Source organism: Eumetopias jubatus, unplaced genomic scaffold (assembly GCF_037043125.1).
Source record: "Eumetopias jubatus isolate StellerSeaLion01/CBP00866 unplaced genomic scaffold, mEumJub1_p1.0 scaffold_1, whole genome shotgun sequence".
Taxonomy (NCBI): Eukaryota; Metazoa; Chordata; class Mammalia; order Carnivora; family Otariidae; genus Eumetopias; species Eumetopias jubatus.
Genome location: NW_028274807.1, coordinates 54,713,090 through 54,739,487, shown reverse-complemented (window position 1 = coordinate 54,739,487; position 26,398 = coordinate 54,713,090). Strand labels below are relative to the sequence as shown.

Sequence of the window (26,398 nt, the reverse complement as noted above, 5' to 3'; positions counted from 1 at the left end):
AGCTCCAACAAGTGAACAGAAACAGAAAAAAGCAGCAAGTGAAAAATATATACATGCTCAGGAAAATGAATATTTTATTTCAAGCTTACCTTGCTCCTAAATTTTCAATGGTTATATATTCATCCTTTCTCACAACTTCAAACTGCAAGTGATGGAAAAAAAAAATAGCCCTAAAGTAGTTCAATTTTCAAAATTCTTTAGTGTTACTTCTTAGCCTTAATATTTGAAAAAAGACAGTGAGAATGAAGCTATAAAGACTTTAAAACACGTAAAACAGAAGTAACAAGGTGAGCCATAAGCAATCCTAATCAAACAACAAACTAGAGTTGATCTGAAAAAGCAATCCTATTATATATCAGTATAGGATTTAAATGCTGAATCTGAAATACAAAAATATACATATGTAAAGAAAGAAATAATACATATTTCTAATTTTGGTCTATTTACTTATATACTGAAAACTCAACAAGATATTTCATTAAATAAAAAAAATTAAGTGGATACCATTTGAGTATGTAACAGGTACAATATGTTCTACAGATATATTCATGGGAAGATGCTCACAGACTAAAAGAAGTTCAGAAAGTCTAAAATTATTTTTAACCTTGGATGGCACAGAATTAGATTATCATTCTTGGTTTATGACAGACTTTCCTCATTGGTACAGCCATTGCCAGCTTTGTCTCTCTCCCTCCCTCCCCCCTGTGTATCTTTATTAAAAAAAAATTTTTTTTTTTAATTCCTAAGGACCACATAAATAGTACTTTGGAGAAATAAAAGCAATAGGAAGGTCAGAGAGCTCAGTCATCATCAAAGAGAAAAAATGAGACTAGAATACCATTGATTCTCAAATCTGTTTGAAGTAAAAAATACCATTCCAGTGAAAGAAAGCAAAAAAATAAGAAAAAGATACTCACCAAAATTTTAACAATTCCAGGTACATCACATTGTAGCATCCTTACCATGTCACCTGTACATCCTTCCTTCAAACATTTTTTCCCACTAAAGGTCTAAAATTATCAATAGAAAAAACAAATAACCAACATTTGCATCAACATAGATAGAAATGGAGGAGATTATGCTAAGTGAAATAAGTCAAACAGAGAAAGACAATTATCATATGGTTTCACTTATTTGTGGAACATAAGGAATAGCAGGGAGGACATTAGGAGAAGGAAGGGAAAAATGAAGGGGTGGGGGAATCAGGGTGAGACGAACCATGAGACACTATGGACTCTGGGAATCAAACTGAGGGTTTTAGAGGGGAGGGGGGCGGGGGAATGGGTGAGCCCAGTGATGGGTATTAAGGAGGGCACGTATTGCATGGAGCATGGAGTGCTATATGCAAACAATGAATCATGGAACACTACATCAAAAACTAATGATGTACTGTATGGTAACTAACATAATAAAAAAAATTATAAAAAAATACTAATAGAAAAAATATAAAAATAGAAATAGAAAAAAACCCACTAATGTGCAAATCTGATTTAAGTTGCTAGATGGTAAAACAAAAGATGTGAATAAATATTTGAGAGTTAGCTGTTTAAAGATAGTCCATTTCATGTATCAATGGATTTCCTATTTAAAATGCATGATTACACTTTTCTCTTTCATCATTTCTACTTCAAAGTCTTCAAGTACCAAAAAACAACCCAAAATGTATTCACTGCCCCTAGGGAAAGCAACTTCAACTGAAATGTACTGATTAAGCAAGGGTAAAAAGGAATACTGAATTTCCATCAGATATATGAGGATTCCAGGGAAAATAATAAAAATGATGACTCCTTTCTCTGGTTCTGAACTTGCTATTTCCCCTGGTTAAGTTACTTAGTTTTCTTGTACTTCTTTTTCTGAGGTTGAGCTATATTGATTGCCCTAACAATCAAAGAAAGTGAAAAGTATTCACATGTTGCTTAAAAAAATGACTAACAACACTTCACACAATGATTTTTAGTGTACAGTGCAAGTTCACGTTTAATCTAGTAATCCTCACAATCTTAATTAGTAGGTAGTACTATTCTCACTTTATGGTTTAGAAAACTGAGTCTCTGATTAAATCACCAGCCTAATATAAAAAAAAAAATAAAATAGTAAGTGGCTCAATCTGGACTTGAACCCAGATCACTCAACTCTATATACAGTGCTCTTCCTACTATGCCACAATTGCTTTATAAAGGTTTTCTATTGTCTGCACAATATAAGCACTCTAGAACCAAACAGTATAAACCCAATTTATGGCCATTAGCTCACTAGAGAGTAATCAATATAGAATTGGGCTTTGGATTTCTACTTTCATAAGAATTTAATTTAGTTATATTACTTTAGGTAAATATAAACAATTACAAATATATGATTGAAGACTGTAAAATTCATTATTTTTCTCTCTTAAAAAAGAAACTATCCTTAAAATTGTATAAGTCCTTTCCATTTTTTTGTCTAGCAATTATATTCTTTGATTCTATGTCCTTTATGTGAATACACACAATATTTCTATTTTTTTAAATTTTTCTTTTTTTTTAATCAGACAGTGTGTGAGCACAAGCAAGGGGAGTGGCAGGTAGAGGGAGAAGCAGGCTCCCTGCCGAGGAAGGAGTCTGACGTGGGACTCAATTCCAGGACCTTAGGATCATGACCTGAGCCAAAGACAGTCACTTAACTCACTCAGCCACTCAGGCATCCCACAATATTTCTATTTTCAAGAGCATAAACTTCTAAAAGGAAGGGAACAAATTGATAGAAATTACTAACCAAAGCAACTAGCAGAGTATCCCCTGCAAAGATGTTTAATAAATGGTGATGATGAACAAAGAATAATGAGGAGAAGAGCATCAAAGACATTAGGGAAAGGAAACCAGAGTGAGAAAAAAAGCAGAAAATGTGAACAGGAAGAAATGGGATGGATAAAGGAAGAAATGCTGTAAAGTTTTGAAGGAAAAACAAATACCTGATCATTTTCACCTGGATATTTTAAATTCTTGAACTTTTTCCAACAAATTTTATGGAAATAAACACAGCAGCTTTTACTGCACATTAATTGAAAAAATCCCTGGAAAAGATAAAAGTAAGCTGTTGATATGGAAATAATAATTCATATAGGTATAGAAAATACTACCATAAGTCTCATTCATTCATTCACTTATTTAGACATGAACACCTTAAGTGACTTTCAAAATTATGCTGTAACTAGGTGAGTTTTACATGGCATTCAAAATTTATCAACAGATCATTAGTAATCAAAGAACTTTGTAAGTCATTTTTCATAGGTCCATTTCTTTTTACATCACTAAAGACAGAAGCATTAGGACAAAAAGAAAAGGCAGTGATGGGAATAAGCCAATGTAATATTTTCCATATACTGACACATATACTGTTGTTCTGATACAACAATATCAGAAATTTGGTGAGTGACCTTTTTAGAGGAATATGTTATCTACCCCTCTTCACCTCCATTTTTACATTTCTCTTTTCCTCCAGCTCCAATTCCATACCATTTTCCCCTGGCAGCTCTGTTAACAATCACTAGACCCAATTTGCAATATTAGTAACAGCTACTGTATTATCCCAAGGCATAAATTTCTAGTCCTTCCCAGTATGTACTCCCTGGGAACTACAGTCCTGCTTCCTTTAAACAGGTAAACTGCTTGGAAGACAAAGATCTAAACTTTGTGGCCAGGACCTGCTGCTGCTACATGCTGTCCATGTGATTGGAACCCTGGAAGCCTTCCTGGGAAACCTTAGGACCATATCACCATGTCACCTAAACCAGACCCAACTTGCCTCCACCCCGAGCACTCCACTTCACCAGGCCCACTTCCCAATAGCTGTGTTACTCTAATGAATAGATTTTGGATTTCTCCCCCTACCACTCACTGTATACATCATACCTTGCAACTGGATTTCCATTATATGATAGACGTGGTGTCAAATTGACACTGATGGTCACATCTCATCCTATCTTGTGATTTCCCACAGCCTTATTCTGATATAGCCAGAGAGAACTAGATTTGATGTACTTTGCTGAATTTCTTCAAATCCAGGCTGGTTTCATTTTGTTCGCCCAAGACCCATTCAACAGATAACAATCACTTACTTAGTAATAGAATTCTTGAAGAGTAACAACCTTTCTCCTTAGTAAAATGCTAATATTCTCAACCTATAACATTTCTAACTATAAAGAATATTTTACATAATTTTTACTGTTATGATTGCAGGGACATTAACCATAACTACAGAGACATTTGAATATTACAAAATCCCTAGCAAAATCGATTCATTTTTTATTGACTCACAGGATATATGTAATTCCTGCTCCACTATGAATCTAAGTTCTTTGAGATACTCAGTTTTTTTTAAAGATTTATTTATTTGAGACAGAGGTGGAGAGAGTACAGGTTCACACTCAAGCAGGGGGAGGGGCAGAGGGACAGAGAGGGAGAGAGAGAATCTCCAGCAGACTCCCCACCACTATTTATTCAGCTTCAAGCCAGAAATCTTAAAGTCATCTATTGCATAATGGATCCCATCATCCTTTGCATGCAATACATCATCAAGTAATTGCTGTGTCTTTTCCATGATGACCTGAGCTGAAATCAAGAGTTGGATGCTTAACCAACTGAGCCATGCAGGTACCCCGAGATATTCAACTTCTTAACTGCATTACTACTATAATTAAACTAAGTACTCTTGTTATTTTTTTAAAGACTTATTTATTTATTTATTTGACAGAGAGAGAGAGAGACAGCATAAGCAGGGGAAGCAGCAAGCAGAGGGAGAGGGAGAGGGAGAGGGAGATGCAGGCTCCCCGCTGAGCAGGAAGCCTGATGTGGGGCTCTATCCCAGGACCCTGGGATCATGACCTGAGCCAAAGGCAGCCGCTTAACCGACTGAACCACCCAGGCGCCCCTAAGTACTCTTTTTAAACAATATTTTAATGCAATGATAACAGTAATTTTTATCTAAGTTTAATTTTATAATTTCATTTTTAAAAATACCCACTTAAATTTTTATTACCTTGTAATTGGTGTTCTTTAAAATGTCAGCTTCACAAGATCGTTCACAATCTAGATAACTGCATATGGTCTGCTTCATTATATTATTTTCTGTTGTCTTGATAAAATCATTAAGAAGATCCTAGATTTTAAAAATTAAAAAAATCTCATGAATTATTAGTAACAAGACGGCAACACTTCCAATATTTTACCTTAAATAATAAGTCCATTTTATTATCTCCCTTTTTGAAGGCATTGTATGTTTTTAAAATAAAAAAAACAGCGATAGAACATATTTTCCTCATTCAAAGTAAACAATATATGGGAAGGCCCTAAATTAGAAATACTGGGTTCATTACTGAACATAAACATGGAGAAAGGAAAAAAGTCTATGTCTGAAGCTGTACCTCTCTTCACCATCCCAATTCATAACACCTGGCATGTTCCTATTAAAAACTACTTCCTATTAAAAACTATCTATCACACACACACACACACACACACACAGATCACTGGGAGCCCAGGAGGATCTGCTAGAACTGGTCCCCAGAACACTATATTGACAGTGGGATTCCTGGAGTGGTGCAATATGCCACTCACTGCCATTATGGATAGAAGTAGCATACAGAAATATGCTTCCAATGTTCAGAGTTATAAGTTGTAATGCAATTTCCTATTTTCAAATGCTGATTAAATGTAGGTGAAACACATTATGAAGTCTATGTTAAGCAGGTCCTTAGACCAGGTCCTTAAAACTTATCCCTTAGAAAAAGAGTATTACAAGATTTCAAATAGTAGTATTTCTAATATACTGAGGATATACAACATGACAAATAAGCTCCTATAGACTGTTTGATAAATCTAGTCACCATTCATGACATTCCTTTGATGGCATTCAGAATTTTAAATTGATGGCTGATACTGAAGAATAAGATGTTTTGACCAAGTCAACTAAAATGTTTTAAATATCAAGATAAGAGAGAAAGGCATTTAAGGACCTGTCATGTGAAGGTAGTATATCCTGTCAGCATAGCCAATAGCCAAGAGGAAATGCGGAAAAAAAGAAATAGGCTCACAGAATGTATATAACTACTGCAGTTTCACAGATCTCAAACTTAACAGTTCAATATTGATCTACTGACACTCCCACCAAATATATGCCACATATATACATAAGCCTATATGCAGCTATATGAGAATATATATCTGTTCTCCATTTTCTCTACCCCGTCCCTTGTCTTCTTTAGAACACTAACTACAATTTGTAACTACTTTTAGGTTTTTTTTTTCCTTTTTTAATCCTTTTGTTCCTTGTTCTTTACTCCGTATCTCTTGCCTCTAGTTTTTGGCATTCATTCATTCAACATATTTACTGAGTGCCTTTTATAAGCCAGGTTGTTATGGAAGTTAAGGGATGTTATGGACGTTAAGGAGACAGCAGTAAACTTAGCAGGTCCACGGGACTTTCACCAATCTCATCTACCACTATCTCTTCAGCTTCAAGCCAGAAATCTTAAAGTCATCTATGGCATAATGGATTCCATCACCCTTTGCATGCAATACATCATCAAGTAATTGTTGCGTCTTTTCCCAAAATACATTGCAAATTCTTCAATTTCTATCTCCATTGCTAACACTCTGTTTTACCTAGATTACTAGCTGTAATAGCTGTCTAACTGGTGCCCCTCTTCCCCACTTACTCTGCTCCAAGGTATTCTCTATACAGAAGCAAAAAATGTTAGTTCCTTGCTTAAAACCCTTCAATGGCTTCCCACTGTACCTAAAATAAAGTCTTAACCCTTACTATGGACGGACTGCAACGTTCTGCAGAACATGCAGAATCTAAATTCAGTATATTTAGCCATCTCTTTGAATTCATCTCTAGCCTTGCTCATTATAAAATTCATATGGTTTTATTTTTTCAGTTCTTCAAACTTGTGTGTCAAGGCCTAAGGGCTTTCCCACACTCTTTTCCATTTACCTAGAATACTCTCCCCCCAGTCTTTACAGAGCTAGTTCTATTCTCAACCTTCTGGTTCCCACTTAAATATCACCTCCCAGAGAGGCACACATGTATATGTGCATTTATTCATATAGATAGGTATATACAGGTATATGAGTGTATATCTGTTCTCTATTTCTCATTTTATTATAATTTGATTATATCATTCCAGTGTTTAAAAATCTTCAGGGGTTTCATATTAACTTCAAGAAAGGGTGTGAACCCCACACTTGGCTTATATAAGGCCTTCTACGATCTGGCTGACATTTACCTCTGATATATTATGCACTCATGAAACAAAAACAGATGGTCATTTAAAAAAAAAAAGGAACATTCGTAACAACAGAAACTCTTGGTAGATAACAGCTGAAATAATCATTAAAATTAAAAATTCAATAGAAGGATAGGAACAAGGGTAATGTTAAAAATAACCATATGAAAGGACACTACCCTGCTATATTCCCCCACAGGATGAGTTTATCTAAGGAGATATATGAAGATAGGAGCAAATGGGGCAGGGTAAGGCCTTTGGTAGAACTCACCTAGGATAAAGGAGTACAGGTCAGCCCTCTAAATGCCCTAAAAAAACTAATCACAATGTCTGGGAAGCAAAACTTTTGGTGGGGTGCCAGGCACCATTCATAACAGATTAAGAACATGCTGGCCTACAGCCACAACAGGGTCACTGAAGCATTCTGCCCTCCCAGACATTAAACCTTTATTGGATTTTAAAGAAGTACAGGGAGGGAGGGCTGGTGGAAAGTCCAAAGCAGCTGGAATGGTGGCTGGGTGCCCAAGAAACCCATGGCAGCAACAATTTTTGAAAAAGTACATAAATATTTTAACATTATAACAATTAATATGATAGCACCAGTGTGCATTGGCTGATTATCGGGCCTACGCAGAAAATTAAAGTTGAGAAAAATCTCCTAGAAAATAAAACAAAAAGATAAAATGTAATAAATAGGGAAAAAAAAACAAGAAAATCATAGATTTAGCCAAAGATATCAAGTATCTGAATAACAAGCATTTCATAAATAAAATGAAAAAATCATCTAATAAATTTTTTAAACGTCCCAGAACATTTTCAAAACATAAACTCAGAACACTAGGGAACACAGAATATCCTAAAAACTCCCAGAAAGAAAAAAAATAAAACAGGTTACAAGCAAAAGATTGAGAATCAGAACATTAGATTTCTCAAAAGTAATACTGGAAGCAAGGAGATAACAGAAACACTCTGAAAATATGAAGGAAAATAATTTACAACCTATAATTCTATGCCCAGGCAAGACATAAATAAAGTGTGCAAAAAATAAATTATTTTGAAGACTTGAAAGGTCTCAAAAAATTTACCTCCCAGTCATACCCTTTTCTAAGAAGCTGCTGAATGAGTTGTAACACCAAAACAAGGAGTAAACCTAAAAAGAGAAAAACCTGAGATCTAAGAAACAGAGGATTCTACACAGAAGTGAAGGATAATCCAAGGAATAAAAGAAAACCCTAAAGCAAATTTAATAAAAATGTATAACTATTGGTAGGATGGGGAAAGAGAAGTGTATGTGTAAAAGGGATGTATAAGAGAGCTAATAAACCCTCCTCATCTGCCACAGTGGGAAGTCAAAAGATAATATCTAAAATGGAGAAATATTATAAAAAGCAGTACACATCTTTTCAAAAGATATAGATATATCAAAGAAATATGCCTAGAGAGCTGGAAGAAGGTGTCTCTAGTTAGGGACTACAATTAGAGATGATGGACCACGGACGGTTAATGTTAAGTCTTTTACTATTATTTGACAAACTGTACACATGTATTATTTTGCTGGAAACAAAAATTCACTAAAAATGTTTGGATAATAAAGAAAAATATTTTAAAAGGAGGAGGAAAAAGAGAAAACTAAGACCAAGCAGGGACTGCTTTAGGCGAGCACAAAAGTTTAATGTTAAAAATAATATATAAAATCATTATTAAGTCTAGGTTTAAAGTTATGTGATTTTCCTGACAAATGCCAAAAAATGTTTGCTTATTCTACTGATTACTGAGAGAGCTATATTAAAATAGAGTACTCTGTGATTGAAGAGTTTTCTATCTCTCCTTCTAGTGTTACCAGTTTTTGTCCCACATATGTTGAAGCTATATTTTTAGGTTTATACAATTTGAGTTGCTATAGCTTCCAAGAAAATTGAATTTTGTATTTTTTCAAAACATCCGCCTTGAGGAATGGATTTGGCTTTCAACTCAGCCAAAATATAAGGACCTAGAAAGGTTTAAAGTAAAAGTCTGGAAACACTAAGAGAAACCCACTTTAGCTATCTTCATACTAAACAAATTAAAAAGTTACTTTAATATGGCTTAAAAGATGGATAAAAATTACCCCAAAATTAAGAATACCAAGGTGTGAGGAAATGGAAACTCTCATACTTCATCTTAACAATACAAACTGGTGGGGTGCCTGGTTGGCTCAGTCGGTTAAGCATCTGACTCTTGATTTCGGGTCTGGTCATGATCTCAGGGTCATGAGATCAAGCCCCGAGCCCCATGTGGGGCTCCTTGCTCAGTGCAAAGTCTGCTTGAGATTCTCTCCCTCTCCCTTTGCCCCTCCCCCAAGTCGCACGTGCACACACCTGTGCCCTCTTTCTCCCTCTAAAAAAAAAAAAAAAAAAACCACAAACTGGTACAAACTTTGAAAAGAAATATGAAGATAAATATCGACAACTTTACAAATGTGTAAAGACTTGATTCACAATTCCACCTTTAGAAATTTGTCCTATTGGAATTATGTGGGAAATGCACAAGGATCACTTTACATAATAGTGAAAAACTGGAATGTTTAGGATAAACTAAATGTTCAATAGCAGGAAACTGGTTACACAAATTAAAGCACAGTTATATGATGGACCATGAAAAAAAAATCATACTGTACAATAACCTAAGTACTGGGAAATTCACAGTATGTATTTCCAAACTACACATCAGTGTGTATAACATCATTCCAATTTACTAAAAATAAAAGGTACAAGTGTTTATACATGTGTGTCTGGAAAGACATAAATGAAAATACTAATAGTTTCTCCATTTGAAGAAATATGGATGATTTTATCTTTGAGCACTTTTATACCTTTCAAGTTTTCTGAAATAAGTTTTTCAAGTTATCTTAGTGCTTTTTAAATTTAAATCAACAACAAAATAATAATATAATTAGAAAAAAGAATTAACTATTACATTTGGGTCTAGCCATGTGAAGTACTGGACTAGTATAGCTGTTAATCTTCTTGTTCGTAAATACTAACAAATCTTGTTATTTGCTAACCCAGCCACCTCACTTCTCTCCGTGCTGAATATTACATTCTGCACTAGGTAATGGAATCAATGTTGTTTCTTATATAAAAAGCTAATTTCCAACAAAAGAATGTGCTTGCTATAGAATATGACAAAGTTAGCATAGACCACACTTCACCAAAAATGATTCTGATTAGTCACAGATGAAATGTTCTTAAACAATTTCTTACTTTAAAAGTTGTAGGTAAATCTTCATCTTCTGTAGGATCTATGTCAAACCAATGATCATTTGTATCTCCTATTTCTTGTAAGCTTTTATGAAACTCTAGCAGTCCTCCATTATATCTGCAAGGCATTTTAAAATAAGGTTAGTTTGAATGGGACTCTCTAACTAGATAGTTTACCAGTAAGACAACAAGCAACCCCTTTTTTTTTCTTTGTGGTTAAGTAGGGTGGTGATAACCTCTGGCATGCTATAGAAATACAAATGCTAGGACTCTCACCTGTGGTAGATTGGGATGAAATACAGGTGGAAGGGGAGGCAATAGATTATGTAGTAGCTCAAGCTTGAACAGTATGGGGGCCATGGTAATTAAAGGGATTGTAGAGTTGGTTGGCTTTTGTCTACTGCCTTGGAAGCCTTGAAGAAAGAGAATGACAGGCACAGGTCAGCCAACTGTTGACTCAGGGCACACTGTGAAAGACAGAGGACTCTATGGCAGCATTTAAAAAGACTCTCATCCCCTACAGTTAAAGATAATCTGTACTGAAAAATCAGGCCAGATTTAATCACAGAGTGAAACAAACTGCAAAAGAGACCAAATGCACCTCCTTGACAGGACTATTACCAACTCAGGACACTCTGTGAAAGCTAAAAGGTCTCTATGGTAACATTTAAAAAAACCTTTATCAAGACTAACCTTGTAAGGGCAGACTGTGCTGAAAATGAGGCCCAGTATTTAATCACAAGGGTAGAACAGCAAAGACAAAAAGCACTGCCTCAGCAGGATTGTTATGCTAAAATCAGGGCTTTGATAGGGAACAAGTAGACCCTGAGATCTGAAATGGGGACATTTCAATGAAACCTCTAAATTGTCCTGAACCCTCTGGCTGACAAGGACCCCTTTTTTTTGCTAGAGGAGTATGGAATCCCTTTACTGACCAAGCCAAAATATCTAAGGTGCATATATCAAAAGATGATGCCCTTCCTTCTCAAGATCCTCTCCTATCTCTTCTCATTGCTCACAGACTAATAACTCTAGAATCAGGTATAAGCAGAGTCCAAGTGGGAAAATAGAGTCCCTGCCCCTAAAGGAAAAGCTGATTCACCACAAGAATTGCAGAACTTGACCAGTATATACTGGCAGAAACACATGTGGGAGTGGATCTTAAGAGTGCCGAACCAATACACAGACACAGCTGCATAGGGAAGTGTATGCTGATAGGGGATGATTCCTCCATACTTCAAGATTTACTTTCCTAGCAAGGACACCTGAGCCACCTGAGCCAACATGCTGCTGAGAAGGCTACTTCAAGCTTGGATCCAACAATGGCTTATGGTAATTGAGGTGGAGATGCTGGAAATTTTCTGGCAGGGTATTGAAGAAAGCTCAGGGAGATAAGGATGTTAGAATGGACTTCCTACACAAGACCAAAGAAGCCACCACTAGACAAGGTTCCCTGGAAAGGCCCAGAAGACACTCCATCCATTAGAGCAGTTAAGAAATACAAAGTGAGAAAGGCACCAGTGTCTGTGAGCAGCTCAGTGGTGACTGTTCTCTGTAGGCCAGGGATGAAAGTGAATGATGCTATCATGTGACTGGGCTTTCTGGTATCAGTCATATGGAAAACAGATTCTCTCCAATGCCCAACGGTAAAGAGACTAAAGAGTAGTTCACACATCTGAGGGAAGGACAGCAGTATACATTCTTTGTCTTATCTCACAACTATGTGAATTCTCTCTACGATATAGACTAAAGAGATTCTGACCATCCTGAAATTCTGCAAAACATCACACTGGCCCACTATATTGATGATATCATGCTAATAAATGGGAAGCAGGAAGTCTTCTGGGTAAAACAAGTAAAAAACAAGCATGCCAGAGGACAGAAGATAAACCTTACAAGAGAATCAGGTAACTCCCACAGAGGTGACTCTTTTAGGAATCCCATGGTTGGGCCCAGCAGTAATCCTGCATAAGGATTGGCACAGCTGCCAAATTCATCTTTCAGAAGTCTCAGCCACACATGATTTCCTCAGGAAGACTTCTGATTCCCAGAACTGGACTGGGTGTCCAGTGAAGACTATTTAATTATTTATTGCATTTTCTTTCATAGCTCTTTATATTTCATAATTGATTATTTGTATAACTGATTATTTGATTAAGGTCTATAACCTTCACTATACTACCAGGTACATGAAGACAGGAACTGTCTATTTTGCAAACTATCATATCCCCAACACTTAGCACACACAGTCTCTAGAATATACTACATTCTTAGCAAATAAAATCAATAAATTATACTACAAAAGCTAAGGATCTCCATATAGGAAGTAAACAGATAGTCTGCACAATTTCACTAAATGTGTAATCCCCAATATTTCCCAAACCCAGCACCTGGACCCTTTCAGTGCTTTAGAAGCTCATTTATACCTTAAACATCTATTCCCACTGGTGACAGTTATTAATAACTATAACCATCATTGATTTATTAAACCTAGCATTTTTGTGTTCTGAGCACTTATTTAATCATCTGCAACATCCTTATAAGGTAGGCACTATTATTAGTTCCATTTTACAGGTAAGAAAAAATAAGGCTGAGTAACATTACATTTCTTAGGGTCATAGATTGGGTACATGGCAGAAAATGTATTTAAACCCAGGTCCGTCAGACTCCAAAGCCTATGTTCCTCATGTCTTTGCTACACTGCCTCTTATTGCCATGACCTATTAAGTTTGATATTTAAATATTCTCAAATACATGAAATAAATTATTACCTATAGGAACAGGTGAAGAAGAACCAGTAGAGCACAAATGTCATGATATCTGGTACACTATAAAAACTTTATCCCATTTCACAATGCTAAAAGTTGAAAGGCAAGATCTGCCCGTTTATTAAAATCCTTACCTCTTCTGAGCACAACGAAGCAAACCACGTCCAAAATAAACTAAAGACATAAAGTTCTCACAAATTTCATTCTCTTGGATCACCATCTTCATCACTAGAAATTTATTCTCTGCTTCTGTGTAATCCTGTAGTAACATAAAACTAGGTTTGGCTGATATAAAAAGCATTTGTTTTCTTTTACAATAATTATTTTCCAAACTGGAGAAGTCCGAGCAGCTTTCATATTGATACAGTCATGTAGTCATTTATTCACATCTCTAACCCTAGCATCTGTGATCACACAGATAATGTACTCAGTGATTAAAATACTTATTTACAAAAGAACTTCGATCTTCTTTACCCAACGTTTCAAAATGAACATTTAGAGAATTTCTAAAATCAACCTTCTGTCAAAATGAAGTCAGTGAGCTTAAGAAGATTTACAATGGACAAATAACACATGCTACATACCTCTTTCTTTCCTCTTTCAGTAAGTGCTACTCCATACAAAAACAGTAATGTCAAATAATAACCAATATTAATCTGATGTGCCTAAAAGAAAAAAAATATTTGGTTATTTAGACTAAGCTACTTTTCAGTATACCAAGCTTAATTAAATATCCTAGGCCTATCAAAAAAAAAATGAAATCTTACCATTTGCTACAACATGGATGGAACTAGAGGGTATTATGCTAAGTGAAATAAGTCAATCAGAGAAAGGTAATAGTCATATGATTTCACTCATATGTGGAATTTAAGAAACAGGACAGAGAATCATAAGGGAAGGGAGGGAAAAAGAAAAGACAAAATCAGAGAGGGAGACAAACCATAAGAGACTCTTAACTATAGGAAACAGACTGAAGGTTGTTGGAGCGGAGGTGGGTGGGGGGATGGGGTAACTGGGTGATGGGCATTAAGAAGGGCACTTGATGTAATGAGCACTGGTGTTATATGCAACTGATTAATCACTGACCTCTACTTCTGAAACTAATACACTATATGTTAATTAATTGAATAAAAAAATATCTTAAGCCTACTTAGTAATTATTAAAAATAGTAAAAATTATCATATTGTCAATCATCTAGTAAGAACAACAGCAAGTACATTTTAGATGTATTTGACAATTCGACCCTGAAGAAAAAAAAAACTATCAAGGATAGTTGATAATCTCGAAATAAAACATTAGTTTGATTAAAGAAAATGGACGCCATCAGGATTTATTGTCTCCTTCCCCCTTCCACACCACATGCTACAAATGGCTAAGATCTCCATACAGATGTAGTAATGAGTACAACTATATTCTGAGTACCCTGAGTCCTTCTGAATATGGGGTGGGTCTTGGAGACTCCAGACCCAACACCCACTGTACGAATGCCCACTTCCTGGTTTTGATAACATAAATCCTCATGTAACCTGTAACTACTGAGGGAAACTAAGTGAAGGGTATGCTAAGACCTCTCTGCACTTTTGTATTCTACAGCTATATTTTTGCAACTTCTGTGCATCTAAAATTACCTCAAATAAAAAGCTTAAAAATTGGGGTGCCTGGGTGGCTCAGTTGGTTAAGCGACTGCCTTCGGCTCAGGTCATGATCCTGGAGTCCTGGGATCGAGTCCCACATCGGGCTCTCTGCTCAGCAGGGAGTCTGCTTCTCCCTCTGACCCTCTTCCCTCTCGTGCTCTCTCTCTCTCATTCTCTCTCTCTCAAATGAATAAATAAAATCTTTAAAAAAAAAAGTTTAAAAATTGTCCATGAAGAAAAATATTATGCATTCTGTTCATAAGCTCTCTACTAACTGAAAATCATAACCATATCTTTTGTCACATTAACTTTTTACAATGAGCCTGTCCCATACTATAAAGATTTTTTTTCAAGTACACAGGGATGATAAGCATCTACAGGATATAAGTTTTTTTCTTTACTGATCTAACTGTATTCTCTTACCTAGCAGAGTTCTCATGGCCAACAGTACACATTTATGAGGTAACTGGCTGGAGTTAGAAGTTTGGCTTCAAATTGATCTCAGTGGAAATAGACATGTGTGTTTGCTCTCAATGAACCCATGTAATATCTAACTGGTTTCCATCTTAAAATTCCCATCTTTGCAGAGATGGTAAAATGCAGTTCACAGAATAGGCACTTAAGCCAAGACTATATGGGTTTGTATCCTGACTCCACTACTTACTACCTGATGAATTAAGCAAGTTGTTGAATCTCTATGCTTCAGTTTCAAATCTATAAAATGGGAATAATGAGGTGGGGTGCTTTCAAAGAGTAAATGAGCTAATCCTTACAAAAAGTGTCTGTCATACAGCAAACATTAAATAAGTATAAACCATTGTTTTGTAACTTAAAAAAAAAACTGGCTTCATAAATAATATGACTGAGCCTTTGGCTCAGACAACCCTAAAAAGAACACTTTGAGGATAAAATGTGGAATTGTGGTAATGCTACAATTACAAGTACAAGGTAAAGAACTAGGGAATTTAGAGATGTAAGCAGTACATTTCTAACCAATATGCTCTGCCCTTTCCTTCCCACCTTCTCCCCCCCCATAGCAAGGATTATTCCAAGTATTGGAACTAAATGGATATAGAGATATTATTTCATGCCACCTCCTACAACGAAGTTGCCCCACCTATCCTCGACAGTCTTGAGGAACAGGGAGAGCCATTTGGATACAGCAGTAGGCTGCTCTGATCATGACAATTCCAATTCTGCTCAACAATGCTACCAAGAGAGGGATCTCCTCCATTTCCTTATGTTAAGACTCATCTTTGAAGTAATGCCTAAATATAGTAGGCTAAGCAATCAGCATCTGTTAATGTTGATTTTATATTAATTTATTTTACTGCTTGGCAACCTGGTCAGTGGGAGAAACAGCAGATCTTTAGCATCCCAGGAGTTTTTGGAAATACTCGTTAATGCAAACTCCCTTTTGTTACCTCTTTTGACTCCATGTAGAACTCCTTTAGGGTGGTATATATCACCGCTTAGAACCCTCATCCTGAGAGTCCTAAACAAAGATGATTTCTCCACTTCCTTGTACATTTTAGGAGTCTGGTGTCTTTGGCTATCTTAGTTGGTACCTAGGTAGTCCTTTCTTGAAGATAACTAATCCATCTTCTATATGTGTGTGAAACTTAGTTTACTTTACAAATCCAAAGCATTCAAAGAATTGATTTTTTTTCCTTTTACTGTCCTATACTACTGGTTCTGATTTTTTATGCCAGTTTTACTTTTCCTCAGATTTTCTATTTATTTCTAAAGTATCATTTGATACGGAACAGATTAAGCATATCTTATCGATTTTATCTCGCATGAGTACTCATTAACAGATAACGGAAGTTCCAATTTTTACAAATACAGAAATATCAGGAGGTGATTAACAACTAGGAGGAAAGGAAGGAGTAATTTCTGAAGTTTATAACTCTCTGTTTCAAATGGGAAAGCCCGTGTTTACTAGTTCATTTAAGATGAACAATTTTATGGTTTAGAAGGGGACAAGATTTGGCTCATTACAGAGATGCAGTCATAAAGTACAAGACACAGGAAGGAAATCAATTTATGCATACCTTTTTTCCAGAGGTAAAAGGAAAATACAAATTGGTCTATACCTTGAAACAAGGATTGTACTGGCTACCCTCTCATTGGAAAATGTTGTCCAAGTCCATTATTTCAAACTTTCAAAAGAAAACACTTACAGTATAATTAGTAGCCTGAATGTTCCTAAGCGCTGCTTCCAGTTGTGTTATCAAGAAACGTAAAGTCAGAACAGGAACAATTTCCTCCCCATTCTGGCTGTTAGCTGCAACTTCTCTCTGTGGAAATAATTTGGTCAAAAATTTCTTTAACTTAAAGCAAATATCTATGTATATTTTTATTATACAAGTAATACACGCTAGTCGTAGAAAATCTGGAAATGATTTTTTAAAACTCCACACTACCAGGGCACCTGTGTGGCTCAGCTGTTTGAGCATCCAACTTTTGATTTCTGCTCAGGTCATGATCTCAGGGGTTGTGGGATTAAGCCCCAAATCGGGCTCCTCACTCAGCAGGGAGTCTGCTTCTCTCTCTCCCTTTCCCCCTCCCCACTCTCTCTCTAAAATAAATAATCAAATAAATAAATAAAAATAAAAATCTACACCACCCAGATACAATTGTTCTCTCATTTGTTTGTTTTTAAGTAGTCTGACAAATCTTCTTTGTAACTATTTCCTCAAAACACGTAAACAGCATTCCTATGCCTGCCAAGAGTTGGCCACATCCACTCCTACTTTAAAGGAAAGTGGTAATCCCAGTTTATTCTCATACCTTCTGTTCTCTAAGCATGGCTAAAATTTTCCTTCCAACCCTGACCCTGTAAGAATGCTGGCTTAATTCCAACACCAGGGCAAGGCATCTTAAGCTGCAATCTGATTGGAACAAAACTAATATAGGATTATATACCATACTTTGTTATTTATATGGATAAAATGAAAAGGAGGACTATGTCTTATCTTTGTGTCCATTTCTCAGTGCCTTGTACCTACAAGTGCTTTGCTTGAATTCCATTATGTGTTTAACAATGTATTATCTGTGTGGAAAGTTTAACCTACACTTTCTTAACATGGTTTCTTATATACAATACTTTGTTTTTCTCCTAGATAGCTAGATACTTTGTCTTCCCAGCACTCAATTAATGAACCTCTTCTTCACCAACACACACATTCCCTAAAGTAATCCACTGTCATGTTTTTAAATAATGTCTACTTGGACAGTTTCCAAGTTTGTTTTTCCAGCTCAGAACTATCACTTGAATTCCAGACTCACTTATACAACCAGTTACTCAACAGTAACTCTTGAATTTGAGTAAGCGTATATAACTTAACACTGAAGTTCCACCTCCTTTATAACTAAAAAAGCGGAGAAAATATAAAAACTGTTTTTTGAAAGCAACAGAAAGCTACCAAGGCACTGAAAATCTCTGGGGCCAACATTCAGAGAGAAGGAAAGCCTAGAGACATGAGATTGACTTTTGGAGCCACTTTTCTCCTTATGGCAATTTGCCATTTTCAGCTGTGGCTGAGAACCTGGGATGCTAGAAAGTTTTTAGCCAACTTACAAAGCTGGGGGAAAAAACAGAATGCGTTACCTATCAAGGATGAGGGAACCTGGAAAACACTTCATCCTTTCGTTGGGACCTTGAAGAAATATACCCTTAGAGTAAGAGTGTCAGTTTTGGTTCCAGCTTGAATGCAATTAGTTTATTTGGGAGGTGCAGAGAACAATGGTAGGGGAATAGAGATGTGATACAAGGGAGGGAAAACAGGCTTTAAATTGATAGGTATGTTATTTATTTTTTTTTTTTAAGAGAGGGAAGTGGGGGTCGGGGGGAAAGGAAGAGAGAATCTTAAGCAGGCTCCATGCCCATCGTGAAGCCTGATACAGGGCTCGATTTCACAACCCTGAGATCATGACCTGAGTCGAAATCCTGAGTCAAACACTTAACTGACTGAGTCATCCAGGTGCCCCACAGGGTGTGTTATTTAGTTATTCACAATGGGCAGTTGGGGTTACACAACAGAGAAACTCAGTAAAACAGTGAAAAACACAAGCCTCAGTATTATTCAACTCCAAGGGAGAGAAAACTGGGATATTTGCAGAACAACTCCCAAGGCTTATTGACTGAGTGGTGATGGGTGATGCAGGAGTATTAATTCCTTGGGACTTCCAAACTGCCATGAGAAGTACAGGTCTTCTGTAGTTCCAGGGGGGGGAAAAGCCTTAAGGCATAGAGATATAGACATTGAAAACTGGAAATTGTCCAGAGCATACTGAAATAAGAGGCCAAGAGGCCAAGGGTTATGTGCAGGGCACTGATATTATTTACTACAAAAGGTAAAGCATAAATAGACCCTTCTTCACAAAACAGAAGCTTAGAATCACCTCAATCCCCGGTTGAATTAAGTGATCTGCCAGAAAAGCACATTACTAAGCAAAGACTTTGTCCAGTTAAGGAAGGTTACTCTAAACCAACTCAGGCAGCCACTGGCAAGTAGCAGAATTCTCTATTATCCTTTAGATGACTATGGAATTAATTTTGATGTTTTCATGTTCATTCATGATTTGGGTTATCTTTGCCTTTTTAAGATTCTTACCAGGAATTTATCAGTTTTAAAAAACAAGTTTTGGCTTTATTGACTTTCTCTATTTTATTTCCTTATTCTATTTCAATAGACAGATATCTTTACTACTTCCTTCTTTTGACTTTTTTTAATTTGCTGTTCTTCCATTAATCTCCTGAACTTTATGTTTAAATGACTGATATTCAAATTTGCTTTTTTCTAATATTTGCATTTCAAGCTATAAATATTTTTTGAAGCACATATTTTACTTACAACACAAGCTTTGATATGTATTTTTTATTCAGTTAAAAAATTTATCTAATTTCCATTGTGATTTCTTTTCTTACCCATGGGTATACCTAGAGGTACATCTTAAGAACAGTGATTTTTTAAATTTACCTTTCTGTATTGATTTCTAGTGGTTAGAGAACACGCTCTATATGTTATGATTCTTTGAAATTTGATGAGACTTGCTTTGTGACTAGCACATGGTAAATTTTTGTAAATGTTCTGTGTGCACTTAAAAAGAATATATATTCTGCCACTGTTGGGTGTAGTGTTTTGTGTTTGTATGTGTGTGTATGTGAATTAGATCAAGTTTGCTACGGTTCCACTAATTTTGTGTCCATGTTGTATCACTTATTAAGAGATCATGTTAAAATTTCCTACTGGGATTCTTAATTTGTCCAAACCCCCTTTAGTATTATCAATGTTGTCATCTTATACATAACAGTTCTGTATGCATTTGGGTTAACTTCTGGAATTTCTCTTCTATTTTCTAGACTTGTCCATAGAGTCAATAGCAAGTAATACAATCTTGTAGTTATGAGAGCTTCATAGTAGGTTTTAAAATCTAAGTGGGCAAATTCCCAACCCTTCTCCCCTACACTTCTCTTTCATAATTTTCTTGGCTAGTCTTCCTTTTATTTCCCATCTAAACTTTAGGATTAGCTTTCAGCAATAACAACCCCAAAAAACCCTTTTGTCACTTTTTGATATGTGATATTTACAAATTTTAATTTAGGGAAAATTGACAGCTTTATCACACTGTATCTTCCTACGTGTATTGCTTTCTATTTGGTCTTTTCTTACCTTTATTAGAGTTTTAGAAATCTTCATTTACAGTTTCAATATAGAGTATTGATTTCTAAACTTAATGGGAAGAAAATCAGTGTGTAGATACTTGCTAAAATGCAGACTCCCAGACCTACCTCCAGAGATTTTGATTCTTTAGGACTAATATGGAGTTCAGACAGTCTCATGTAGGTGGCCTAGGAAAACTCTGAGAAACACTAGTTTATATCTTGTATATTTCTTATGTGTTTTCCTAGGTATTTTACTTTTTTGGTTGCTAACATTCTTCTTTCATTTTTACCTTCTAATTGGCTATTGTTTGCCTATAGAAAGGCTACTGATTTCTATTTCTTGTTGTTGTTTCTGGGTAATTTCCAAAAGATAGGAAGGAAATAGTGGCATTATTCCACAGTTTCAAACCAGAATTCATACTGGTAAATTATCTCAGTTAAGGTTATAATTGTATGTAAAGTCTCTGGATATTTTTAGAGTTTGTTTGAATTTTTAATCATAACCTATGGTGTTCTGCCCCCAACTAAGGGCTACAAAGAAATGAGCAGAACATTTTCTTTAACTTTGAAAAACTCCATTCATTTAAGAACTGATACCCATCTTGTGCTGAAAGTTTCATAAATTATTACAAAAAAAAACACTACTTCCAAGATAGAAATCTACAATATATTCTCTAGAGTATTTATTTTACTCATAAATAAACAAGCTTTGGACGTTGTTTTTAGCTTACATTTTTTAAAAATTTGTCAACATTTTACAAATTATAAAAACCAAAAGCAATCCCCTGTCCCAGGGTGACATGTTATGGGTTATTAATAGAATAAGAATAAACACTAGACCTTATAGTCAATGGTGGCTTACTAGCTACTAATCCACATTACTACCATTATTCTTCAAAGACTAGCACCAACTAACTCTATTTAATAGAAGTCTACAGTCAAAGCTGGCACCAGAGCCCTTCACAAAAAGTAAGATGGAGATTTCAAGACTTTAGCTGCACTGTTGTGGGAAGGAAGGGAGGGAGGGAGGAAAAGAGGGAAAGAGTCACTGTGAAATAATAAGAAATATATACATTGATACTCATTCCTAGTTTCTGGTAATATTTGGTCTTTGATCCTGGTTCCTGACATAGGAGTTCCTAAAACCCCTGGAATTTCTTGGGTGATAGGAGTATCTTTTGTTCTAATGAGGTGACCCTCAGTAGGCCCCTAGATAGGGGCTGGTCAGCAGAAACACCAAGCCATGATTAGAAGCTTGGAGCTTTTAGCACTATCCCCCATTCCTAGAGGGGGAGGGGCTGGGCATTTAATTAATTATTGATCATGCTTATATGATGAAGCCTCCATAAAAATCCTTCAAGTATGGGGTTCAGAGAACTTCCAACTTAGTGAACACATCCAAATGCCAGGGGAGTGGCACACCCCAACTCCACAGAGACAGCTGCTTCTATATTTGGGACCCTTCCAGACCTTGCCCTATGTATCTCTTCATTTGGCTGTTTTTTAAATCCTTTATCATAGCCTTCATTATGTAATAAATTGGTAAATATTAAGTAAGTATTTCCTGGAGCTCTGTGAGCTATACTAGCAAATTACTGAACCCAAGAAGGGGTCATGAGAACCTCAATCCATAGCCAGCTGGTCACAAGTATCAGGGACAATACTGTGACTGTGTGTCTGAAGTCAGAGCAGATTTGTGGGACTGAGCCCTTAACTTGTGAGATCTGATACTAACTCTAGGTAGACAGTATCAGAATTGAATTGACTTGCTGGATACCCAGTTAGTGTAGGAGAATTGGTTGATGTGGGAATAAATCCACACATCTAGTGTCAGAAGTACCGTCAGTGTAGTAGTAGTAGTGTGAGAGTAAAGGAACACAGTATGTTTTCTCTGGACAGTCATATACAAAGAGCTGTACTTCCACCCCAAAGAACAAATTATAATCTTACCTGCATAATTTGGAAGGAAAAATTTTCTTGTAAGAACTTCTTAACATGAGGGACCACACCTTTTGGTAGAGTATTAATTGCATTCAATAATTTCTTTACTTCCAATAGTAAGTTAACAGGGACAAGATCAGTAGGTGTGTCCTTTTCCTGTTTACCCTAGAAGACAATATTTATTAAAAATTTACACAATTTACATATTCTTATTACTCTAATATTAAGACCAGCCAAAATATTAAAAAAAAAGAACAGAGTGGGGCGCCTGGGTGGGTCAGTCAGTTAAGTGTCCAACTCTTGATCTCAGCTCAGGTCTTGATCTCAAGGTCAGGAGTTTAAAGTCTCACATTGGGTATCATGCTGGGTGTGGAGCCTACTTTAAAAAAAAAAAAAAGAAAAAAGTGCCTTTATAGCCTTTATATACTATATGTAGATAACTGTGACAGAGCGATAGAAAATCCAAATAAGAATAAGACATTCTCGGGCGCCTGGGTGGCTCAGATGGTTAGGTGTTTGTCTTCGGCTCAGGTCATGATATCCAGGTCCTGGGATCGATTCCCACATTAGGCTCCCCGGCTGGCTCAGCGGGGAGTCTGCTTCTCCCTCTCCCTCTGCCTCTCCCCCTTGTGTGTTCTTTGTCTCTCTCACTCAAATGAATAAATAAAATCTTTAAAAAAATTTTTTTTAATTAAAAAAAAATAAGACATTCTCTCTGCTTTAAAGGAACTTAAAACATAGCAGGAAATTTAGGACCAAAACTCAGGAAGCTTTAATATACAGAAGGCCATCATAAATTCATTTGGAAGTTATAAATTAAATATTCTAAAATAGGGATAATTATACCATTTTTTAATAAGGTACTGGGATGGGAAATATCTACAATTTAAGGCTTAAGTGTAAATTATGGCTCAAAAAATGGTTGCCCTTGTGAAATACACAGAATGCCCTGCATTGATCCACTTAAGGCATAAAAAATGCTAAGTTTAAAATATTACATAGATTAGTCTACAAAATAATATCAAAGCTAGATCTAAGAGTACTTTTTACATATGTGATTGATGCTTTAGTTACTAAACACACAGCATACTGAAAATAAATAGAACTGTAATAGTTTAAATTATAAACAAAGTAATAAAACAGAATGACTCTTAATTCAGTCAGAGCTAAGTCATACTAATCTTGGGTCTACAGGAACTCATTCTTACTGACTTAATAAACCATCATTAATGGCTAATCAATAGCTATACAGTCAAGTCCTGCTGGATTGTTTATTAACATTAGTTGTGAGGAATGGGTGGGCAATGAAGAAGCACCTGGAACACATGGATGATGGACTTCCTTCAAACCTTAACAAGATACCACAGTTCCTATACCCTGTTTAAACTTTGGGAATATGAATATGTTGATGCTGACCTCTGAAAATCAGAAAAGACAGCTTTTTATTATGGAAGCCATGTAAAGCTTGAGTCACTGAAAATGCCCTGGGGCAGGGAGGGGGTGACTCTTTGACCATTAGGTCTAACAGACTGCAATTACCCAGGAAAGTGACTAGGAATCAATAAAGTCCAAGGTAGGACTATCTGCCTACTCTCCCCTTCTGGGTTTGAGTCTTAAATTAAGATTCCTCCATCCCCATCAATACCCAACAAATAACCTTACATTTTATTATATTTCATTATATGAAAATTATATCCAAAAATGTAGGAAAGTGTTAATAGTTTGCTAAATCTCAGCAAAGGGTATTTAAGAATTCATTTTATTATTCTTGAACTTTTCTGTAAGTTTGAAATTTTTCAAAACGTTTACAAAAAACTAAAAAGCTTCCACAATGTACCTAGACAAACCCTTCAAAAGAATGACCACTGTCAGTAGTGCATACATTTCAAACTAACAGTCAGTTCTGCAGTCAAAAGTCACCACAAAATCATCTAATATTAATTACCAAATTGATACACAAGCAAGATTATGGTATGAATAAAAAATTTTAGTAGGATATACCATAAACTTCATGCTTATTAAATATTTTTATCTTATTATAAACACAATTTTTTAAGTTAGTGGTCATAAATTGTCTAAGTACAATTTTTTAAGCCAGTTATCAAAATATTTGATGCTCAATCCATTTCGCAAAATTAATTTAGCCTCTAAACCAAATTCAGGTCAAAGTTTTCACCTCCTTTGACTTCTTTATTTCCAATTCTATATTTAGAAATGTATTTTCTGGATCTAATCCTCCCTGGCTCAAGTGTACATCCCTATGTACATCTGAATATATTGTATTTTCTCTGCAACAATTTTTACAGTGATAACCTCATGCAGGTGAATAATATGACTATTTTATGTTTATGTATTTTTTCTCATTACTAGATAACCTTTATAAAATTTATTAACAGTGGACAATAATAATCACATAAAACTATACGTAAGGTTAAAATTGCACTAAAAAAACCCAAATAGCTCTTCATCCATCCTTCATTAAATATAAGCACATGTGATATTCATATATGTGTGTATATATATTTTTTAAGCTACCATAAAATATAGTCATTGGCAATATTAACCTTGTATTAATGCATACTTTATTCTCTTTCATTTTTAACTGGAATTTCTAACAGTAAAGATGATAAAAATAGGAAAGAGAATTTCAAAACAACTCTGAAATTTACTAAAAAAAATTCTGTGTGTGTGTTTTCTTGGTATGTGTATAATTTTCATTTTGTTTGGATTTTGCTTTTAAAAGACAAGTAAGGGATTTCTTAAAATTGATTATTGTGATGTTTCTGGGCAAGTCAAATCAATCACCTACTAGTTTTAACTTATAGTGAGAATTCGTGCTTATAATAACAGAAGTATCAATTATCAGAGAGATTTAATTATGACCATAAATTTACTTATGAAGGAAAGTAGAGTCAACCTCCAAATTCTTAACAGATAAATAAACTGACTAGATTTAGAATTACATTGCATATATAATTACTCATTACTAATTGACAATTAATGAAAATTAACTCTTCTCTTACCAGTTGGTCAGTAGATTTTTCTACCTTATTCTTGATTTCTTCCTTAGTCTGCTCCTCCACAGTTGGATCCCTACTTTAAATGAAAAAGAAAGGTGTATTCAGGGTATCTCCTTACAAAGAACACAAACTGTAGTAGTAAAGAATCTAACAAGTGAATTTGGAAGTTCAAAAAGTGCAAACAATGTGTTTCAAATCAAGACTGACAATAGTGGTAGGTATCATATATTTAGGAACTCAAAGGAAAAAAGGTATGCTCTGCCCTTACTGGATGGTGGTAAACAGAACAGCTGATATAAAAAACTTTTCTTGAACAGACAGACAATATACCAAAATCATGGGAAAAAATTAACTTTATAGCAATGTAAAGAAAAAAGGGTCTTAAAGAAAATATAAGAAAAAAGGGTCTTAAAAAGGCTGGTGTTTTGTGTGTTTGCATGTGCATGCGTTTATGAAGATAATAAAGGTTTGGAAAGGATCTATCTTATCCAGATCCTTTTATTTATTTATTTTTGTTTCAGGTTCCTGGCCTTACAGTTATCCAGTTTTCCAAAATGATTTTTTTAAATTGAGAGAGAATATCATATTTAAAAATTAACTATTTTTGTAAAAAAGGAATAACTTGACAAGTTTTGCTTCTGACACTGGTTTGAAATGTGAACATATGCAGTGTTACATACAGAACTAAAAAAATTATTTATAAAATTGCTTTTGCCTACACACAGAACCATGGATATAGGGCCCATAATATAAGAACCATAACATAGGATCGTATAGATTTATATGATCTTCTTAACTCTATACAAAAGCAGAGATAAAACTGAGGTGAGAAACATATCAATGGATTTACTCAGCACTGT

General features: G+C 35.4%; 1 protein-coding gene across 6 annotated transcripts in view; it reads right to left on the bottom strand.

Annotated features, from left to right (window-relative positions):
* Positions 1 to 26,398, bottom strand: part of DZIP3 (DAZ interacting zinc finger protein 3) — a 96,318-nt gene that overhangs the window by 51,974 nt on the left and 17,946 nt on the right. For 5 of the 6 annotated variants that reach the window (XM_028110605.2, XM_088024405.1, XM_028110607.2 and 2 more), the window contains exons 3-12: positions 25,542 to 25,614; positions 22,528 to 22,683; positions 17,090 to 17,206; positions 13,856 to 13,936; positions 13,406 to 13,530; positions 10,507 to 10,621; positions 5,014 to 5,133; positions 2,948 to 3,049; positions 918 to 1,010; positions 90 to 142 (exon numbers count right to left, since the gene is read on the bottom strand). In XM_028110605.2, coding sequence (XP_027966406.2) covers positions 90 to 142; positions 918 to 1,010; positions 2,948 to 3,049; positions 5,014 to 5,133; positions 10,507 to 10,621; positions 13,406 to 13,530; positions 13,856 to 13,936; positions 17,090 to 17,206; positions 22,528 to 22,683; positions 25,542 to 25,614 — 1,035 coding nt within the window. The remainder of the gene's footprint in view (positions 1 to 89; positions 143 to 917; positions 1,011 to 2,947; positions 3,050 to 5,013; positions 5,134 to 10,506; positions 10,622 to 13,405; positions 13,531 to 13,855; positions 13,937 to 17,089; positions 17,207 to 22,527; positions 22,684 to 25,541; positions 25,615 to 26,398) is intronic. The other variant, XM_028110606.2, reaches the window with a different exon arrangement.